The following is an 8,301-nucleotide window of genomic DNA, read 5'->3' as shown; positions in this document are numbered from 1 at the left end:
CATTCCCTTGTACTTTGTAAACAACTTTGTAAAATGTGTGTGTTTCTTAATTAGTTATTTCTCTAACAACACCTCAAACTAGAAAACACTGATATCAACAACAGCACTATGGGGAGGGTGTAAGATGTGTTTCGTTTAGTACATAAATTATTTAGTAAATATATTACTAATAATATAGGTTAGTGAAATTAACATATTGAGCCAAATTCAACCCTGGTGTAAGCAGGTGCAACTCCTCAGACCTTCGGCGGGGCTGAATTTCGGTCAGTGTCTTGGTGGATAAGGTGCTCTTTATGGAATGCTAACTATTTTGTGCTTTCATCCGTGCTTGGGGTTTTTCCCACCATGCTTATGCCTTTGACCCAAAATCTTGACAATTACTTCAACGCAACCTAATGGTAAATATGAGTGAACGCAATCCATCCAAAGTATCCTGTGGTTGCCCCTTTAATTCAGTCTCCTTGTTCCCTTTTCCCTTAATGGCATTTTGGTCAACTTGTTTTTCAAGGGTTACAAAATAAGTGGAACATTAAGAAAGTGTTTCTAACAATCGGATGGGCTATTATACCATGTGTGTGTTCATATAGATAGCAATTAAAACAGCATCACCTATGAAAAGAAATCCAGTGGCCTCGCTTTCTCCCTGCATATTCATCTTACAATGGCAATAATGACCTCGGTGCAGGGCATTTCCTGGCAATTGATGGGATTACAGATTCTCGGACATGTGCCCAGAGGTGTCAAAAGATTCCTTTTGATACATTGAAAAATTAAATAAAGTAAAATGAATGAGTGACTGGGATTGCTAGGCACTTTTCAGGCCATCAGCTCCTCAGAATCCATTGTTATTAACGATTTCATTCCTGAATATTTTGTAACTATGCAAAACACCCCATTTCATGGATTGTAGAGATCTCAAGTCAACAGTCCATCTTTATTCAACAAATCACATGTTTAATTTCAAGCATAAACTTAATTCCCATTGATTTCAATGGGACATAAGCAAGTAATTAAATTAGGCATGAGCTTATGAGCATTGCTGAATAGGGATGGATTTACGCATGTGCTTGAATGCTTTGTTGAACTGGGGCCAGAGAAAGAGGTGATCTAGTGGTTTAAGAATGGGATTGAGTTTCATGAAATCGAGATTTTACCCTCTGATATTCTGTCTATGGCTTTGGGTAAGTCACACACAGCCAAATTGTCACAAGAGCTCTGTAATTCCCAGGATTTAAGTGCCCAAACTGTAATGCCTTGTCCCTGATTTTCAGAGGTTTTGAGCACCTGCAGCTACCACGTGGGCACTCAAAAACTGAGTCACACAAAATGAGTGAGAACTTCTGGACAAACTTGGCCTTTCACTTTAATGCTTCAGCAAAAATGGGGATGATACTGCTTACCCACCTACCTGCCTCTTGGTGCTAGTGAGCTGTAAGGATTAATTCATGTTTGTACAGCGCTTGGAACACGAAAAGTGCTATATAAGTGCTAAATATTGTTATTTTAAGATTTAACAAGTTAAACTCCAAGAAATACTTGCACTGAGGTAGCTATTGCTTTAACAACACAAAAAGACATACTCCCTTGTAAAAATCCAACTCACAAAGCTTTTCTATGTCTAAAGGATGAATCCTGTATAACGTCAATATTAAGTGGCAATACAGTATTTATGTTCTATCTCATCCTTTTTAATCTCAGTGGCTGTACAATGCCTCTAAGTAAAAACAAAACAAGGAAAGCAAATCGTAATTCTTATTGAGAACTAAAAAACCCCAAACAAAATCGCATGTCCATCTTCTAAAACCATTTCTTTCTGCCATCTTTCCAGTGCTTGTCTGCCTCTACCCATTATACATGTGAGAATGATGCATCTGCTCTCTGCAGTAAAACATTTGTCCAGTGGAATAAAAGGAATAAATATGGCCTCATTTTTAGTATTCCTACAACTGAACAGTCCAAAATATAATCCACAACCAAAGGTGAGCAGGACAGTAATTTGGATGAAAGGGATCCTGGAAATCTGAAAACTAGGCTCAGATTTTGTGCTTTAGTTAAATACATGCTCCTGTCATTTTTTTACAGTTCTCCAAAATAACACTGTGTTTAAAGTTCCCAGTAAGTAGAGCCATCAATTCTCCTCTTTTAGGGATTACACTGATAGCCCCACGGGTCAGGAAAAAAAATCTCTGCAACACCATGTATAATGCTGCATGGGGTTTTTTGTTTGTTTGTTTTGCTTTCCTATGAAATATCACAAATTGGCCACTGAAGGATACTTGATCTGATGGACCAGTGCTGTATAATGGATTAAAACATCACACAAACACATCTACAGTATCCTGAACAGGAAGTAAATACTGTTCTAAAATGTAGATGTATGTATTTAAAGACAAGTATTCAGGTATTTTCAAGTGTTCTTGACTAAAATACTGAAGTTAAGCCATTCTGAATACTCTGCTTCTTTTAAAATAATTATTACTATACCGGGTCCTACTTAGTGGTTTCTTCTAGTTCAGTGCTCTTGTCAAATATTCCCTTCATCGATGCTTTGAAGCTGAAGTCTTTGGCCAGCCTGGGCTCTGCCACCACGCCGTGCACCCACATTGCCGCCTGGTACAGTCCGCAAAGGAAACAAAGATCCTGGTAAAGCATCTTCTCCAAACAAGCTGATTTTCACATCAGCTTCAATAGCTTTGGCTAAACTGGATGCATAACTGTCCAATGATTTATGGACTTCAGCTTTTACATGGAGAATGGAATTCTTTGCAGCTTCTAAAGAAAAAAAATTTAAGACAGAACAATTAACAATAACATACCATGGCTGTGCAAACATCTGAGGGCAAATGTGTGATCATGTCTTCTACAAATGATTACTATTGCTATTAATAGTACTTATGCTTCCACAGCATGTTTTGTTTAAGGATCTCAAAGCACACTATGAACACTAATCTTCACAATATCATGATGTCAGGTAGGGAAATTATCCCCAAATTACAGATGGGAAAACTAAGGACTGATGAAGCAAAGCATTTAAGCGCATGCTTAACCTGGTGTCAAATGTATTACCCACATGCTTACATGGGACTACATGCTAAACACTTTGCTAGATTGGGACATAGGCACAGAAAAGGTTATTGGCCTGATCCTGCCAAAGCGCAAAACTTCCACTTATTACATCTGGCACAGAATTAGGTCCTATGGAAATTACGTGACCGTGGGAAAAAAATAAGTGGCAGAGCCAGGAATAAAACTCATGAGTCCCAATTCCTAGCCCTTTGTACGCTAGCCATTTGTTTTGCACACAAGGGGATTCTCAGTTTAGTTTAGACCAAAATTTTACATTTCGTTTACATAAAAAGGGGGACAAGACAAGAAGTCACATAGCTGATGGTATGTTTTAAACTTGGTGAACACCAAACTTTGTATATACAGCAGAACCTCCCTCTTCTACACGTCACTGAGCTGCACAAAAAACTGGTAGCCTCCACCTACCTCTCAGGAATCCATTTAAACAGCCTTGCAGAATTGCTATAAATGTCTGTGAGGCAACACACAAAAGCTACTTGGCTACCTTTTCTCATTATGGGGCGGAGAGTGAAAAAGTAATGATAATTGTCAAACAAGACCCCAAACCAACTCACCCTGGGGTGAATGTGTGAGTGGAATTTTGCTAAGACGATTTACAGAAGATGCTTCAGAAAAGCCTTCATATTAGACTGCATTATTTTTGGCTAAATATACTCCAGTATGTGTGTGCTGTAGAGTCTCAAATATTAATGCTAATAATAAAATCAAAAGTAATAACAAGTACACTGTGTGATGCACTGTGGCTGTTTTTATATTGTCCTCATTCACTTATGATTTAGTAATTCAATCACTTGCAATTGGCCTCCTAGTTATTAGCCCAAATTAAAGAGGATCTGCTCAGATTAAATCAACCCTGCAGTGTTCTAAAGCCAGTCCCAGCAACATGTTGCTAGTATTGAGAACCAACACGTGCGCCTAACTAGAAAACAAAGTGAAACCGATTTGTCTAGTTTCCCTGTCCCAGCTGAGACAAATCCAAGGAGCAAACAAACAGCATAAATGGAGAGAAATACATTCTTTCAGTTTAAAGAATTTAAAGTCACACAGCCAGGTAATGGACAGGAGAGACAGGAGGCAGGCAGTATATGGAGAAAATAAAAGCCTGGGAGGGCAGAAAAACATCAAGGTGGTAGAGTCATTGTGGGGAAGAGAGGGGAAAAAATCCAATAGGGAGTAGTAGACAACGTAAATGGATGAAACCCAAAGAAAGGCAGTCACATAAGGCTATTGTCCCTGCATGAATGAGGTTCATGTAGGGAAGCCCAGTTTCTGATCTTCAATCTAGACTGAAACTACCTATCAGAAGGAAGGTCTGTTATTAAGCTCTTCTATCCAGGGCGCTGGCTATCCCTGAATAAAAAATAGTGTACCCCCAAATCAAGGGTTACTCATATTTTGAACTGGAAACTGCTATTATCTATGATCGCCAATGGTTTTGTCATAGTGCTGGGGGGGCGGGGAGGGAGTAAGTGCACACACGCCTGACCACAGAGCACGCTAGTGCTACACAGGGGAAGCCTGGGATAAGGTCAACACTGGGGTAAGGTCATCCAAGGACCTTACACAATGAAGCATGGGTTATCCCTCTGCTCCATTCTGCCACGCCTCCTCCCCATCTGTGTTCCACCCATGACACTCTCTCCATCCCTTTGTGCTGACAGCACAAGGGTTGGCAGAGCTGGCTGGCTTTGCCAGCTTTCTGCAAATGATGAGTTCTCCAACACAGGGGAAATTCTCCACCGACTGTCTCCAGGCAGTTGAAGGCTTATACACTGCAAAGTGGCCTTAGCTGTGCAGAGAATCCAGGCTCATCTTTGAAATGCTGTACTCCTCGTGTAGGCCTTTGGTTTCAATTAACAAAGATAACGCGGGCTTTAGCAGAAATATGTTATGCAGCACTTTGGCTTACTGGTACATCCCAAGCTGCCTAGTATTCCCATAAGAATTTCATACAGTTCTGAAGAGCTCTCTATTGTCCCCTACATTGGTTTGCTAAGGTGTGGTGCAAGAGCAGATACCGTTAAATCAAACCACACATCTGTCAGGGATTTCACGTCGTGCCTACCTGAATAAGAAGAAAAGAAAGAGCAGATCTTAAAAGGAAGTGGATGGATGGCAGAAAGACAGTTGTAAAATATACCCTGCAAGTGAGTCCTGTCCAGCCTCACCTCCCTGGTTCCAGAAAACATGCATTTCCCTCCCATCCACCCACCTACCAACGAGCAGCATCAGGATGGAAAACAGAAGGCAGAAGCAGCTCAGATGGCATGGGAGCGTGTGTCCACACGGTCAATGAGGTAACTAGTGGGAAGTCAGAGCAGGCAACAGTAGTGAAAATGAGTGACCCAGCATTAAAGAATGGGGTGAGCAGAAGTTGAGGCCTCTCAAGAAGGTTGTGGAGGAATCAGCAGAAGGGAAGAGTCAGAGCACCTATCAGAAGGGGAAGGATGAAGAGCCAGGAGTGATACTTGTCCTCTGTGTTCTAAGGTTAAAGAAGGGGACAGCTATGCTCGGCAGCCATCATGAAGGTGCAGGGGGGTCATCCCAGGTGAGCAGCATTACAGTATCCACCCTAAACACACCTTTGATTTGCTCCACTTCGTCTTCGAATGTCACCGAACTCCTCCGTCGATAGGGATAAACGCAATGTGGGTGGTGAACTCCATCCGAACTATAATCCTCAAGCAGCATCACATCTGTCCCTGAAATGCAGAAAATGTTTGGAAATAATAATGACCTGAGCAGACAAACCTAAAATTATCGGGGGAAATGAACTTTTGAGTTCATAGACTTGAGCGCCTCTCTTCAATAATTGCCTAAAATGTGCTGATGCATTATCACTCTGCATTTAACTGTGATGGGATTTCAGACAGGGCCAGGGGCAAGTTATTACCTGGTCTTCAGCTAACCGGAGGTTAATTTGAGGACAGTTCCCTGCTTCTCCTGAGCAAGAGAAGGATTGTCTACAGATTGCATTATTCAACAACAGCTACTCCAAAATAACTATTTCTGAATAACGCCATAGGTGGGCACACTTATTCTTCGAAAGTGGATCAAACTAAATAGGCACCTGTCCACGCATGAAGTTCTTCTGGAACAGCTATTGCCTTTTACATTCACACGCTACCTGAATTAATTGTCAAGTGTGGACAAGCCCTTACAAACTAGCTGCTTGGGAGATAAACAGTGGGGTATGCCTATCGGAAGATCAGATTCCGTACTCAGAATGGATGGCAGGCCAAGCTGGGGAATGTTCTGATCTCTCTATTTTACCTTTGTTAACTAATTTTGCTTTCTTGTCACAAACATTATTCCTTAAGGAGAACACTGGCTGACTGATCCTGTATTTTTTTCTGCTGAGTCATTCTAGCACTTTATGGGTATTGATCTCATGAACACTATTTCATTTACCTGCGTTTCCTCCATATTATTTAGGTATAAAATAAAGTTTACCTGTCACTGTGTGGAGAACACTAAACTCAACATCTGCCATGCTATCACATGTAGAGCCAAATTGTGGCCTGGCTCCTCACTCCAGTGCAGTTGTGGCTGAGTACAGACACTAAGAGTATGTCTTCACTGCAATTAGACATCCATGGCTGACCTGTGCCAGCTGACTCAGTATCATGGGGCACAGTCTGAAGGGCTGCTTAACTGCAGCGTAGACATTTGGGCTTGGGCTGCAGCCTGAGCTCTGGGACCTTGCCACCATACAGGATTCTAGAGCCCTGAATGTCCACCCTGCAGTTAAAGAGCCCCTTAGCCCAAGCCCCATGAGCCACAGTCAGCTGGCATGGGCCAGCCACGGATTTTTAACTGCAGTGTAGGCATACCCTATGACAGTCAAAGAGGCATTCTGCCTCCCTAGCATAGAAGCAGGCAGGCCGCCTCAGGGAGCACTAGGGGAACATGCTGTGTCAGTGCTCCCCTGCATGCTTGTGACACTTTACTTTTGTCCAAACACTTTTGTACTCTGACGATGGATCAAAAGCTTCCTACAACAGCCATTCAATGCTTTGTAGCTTGTCCCAAATCATTCATTGGTCAGATTACACCCTCTGCAGACCATAGCTGTGTGCCCTCTCCACCCACATGAGTTCATTTGATCCCTGGATTTATTCTTATACCAATAGCCAGAGGGTCCAGGACCAATTTATAGCAAAGGTGACAACACACATCCATGATGAGTTCCATGATACAAGCCACTGTCACATATTATATACCTGACCTTTACCAATGATTTATTTAGCAAACCTATTTTTTTTTAAAACGAAGGATGGTCCAGAATTGAACTGTGATATATAAATATTTCCATTCCACACTATCAAATGCCTTCTCCAAATACTTAGTAATGAGAGAGTGATCTACCTTCCTCATAGACCATATTAAATGAGCGGGATACTTTTAATGTTCTGTGGATCATCTGGGGTATTGACGTCAATGGTACAAGATGAAAGCCCTACTCCTTGGAAACCCAGCCAGCCTGCAATGGATGGGTAAAATTAGGAAAAGGACACTCTAGTCCTTGAGACAATATTTTAGCATATATTTTAAAAACTACATTGAGTAAGGAAATTGGCCTTAATTCTTGCCCAGAAGTGGATCCCTGTCTTTAAGTGATGCTAAGACAGTGCTTTGGCTGGATATTGGCGATCCTATATTGTCTGCCTCATTAAATACTTGATCTGTAATGGGCATCCCTTGATCTTTTCTCTGTATACAATTCCTTTGGCTTGTACTATCTGAAAAGCCGATCTTCTGTCATTCAGGATGTTCAGTGAAGTGGGACAGTTCTCAATTCAAATTCCCTAAATGTTGGGGCTCCTAACAACTTATATCTTTGATTTGATCAGCTGTGAAAGCCTCTGAATGCCTTTCTTCAAGGATGACAACACAGGATGCTATAAAGAGAAGAGTTTTCCATTATCCTTTATCACCTATAGCTGCGCATAAGCTAACAATTCACCTACAGAATTAGTGGAGTAGTGTTGCCTTCATGAAAAATCCCATCTTGCCAGCCATCTTCTCCCACTCTCCGGCCTGGTCTACACTACGTGTTTAAATCGATTTAAAGAGCGTTAAATCGATTTAACGCTGTACCCGTCCACACTACAACGCCCTTTATATCGATATAAAGGGCTCTTTAAATCGATTTCTGTACTCCACCCCGACGAGAGGAGTAGCGCTAAATTCGATATTAACATATCGGATTAC

At 41.5% G+C, this 8,301-nt stretch overlaps 1 protein-coding gene across 1 annotated transcript in view; it reads right to left on the bottom strand.

Annotated features, from left to right (window-relative positions):
* Window positions 1-225: 225 nt before the first annotated feature.
* GPR161 (G protein-coupled receptor 161) overlaps window positions 226-8,301 on the bottom strand; it is a 21,640-nt gene continuing 13,564 nt past the window's right edge. Inside the window, exons 5-6 of the mRNA XM_032783079.2 lie at window positions 5,670-5,789; window positions 226-2,772 (exon numbers count right to left, since the gene is read on the bottom strand). Of these exons, the coding sequence (XP_032638970.2) occupies window positions 2,525-2,772; window positions 5,670-5,789 (368 nt within the window). The 3' untranslated portion in view covers window positions 226-2,524. The remainder of the gene's footprint in view (window positions 2,773-5,669; window positions 5,790-8,301) is intronic.

This window comes from Chelonoidis abingdonii, chromosome 1 (assembly GCF_003597395.2).
Source record: "Chelonoidis abingdonii isolate Lonesome George chromosome 1, CheloAbing_2.0, whole genome shotgun sequence".
NCBI classification, from domain to species: Eukaryota; Metazoa; Chordata; order Testudines; family Testudinidae; genus Chelonoidis; species Chelonoidis abingdonii.
Note: the sequence above shows the minus strand (reverse complement) of the source record. Positions and strands in the feature narration are given on the sequence as shown.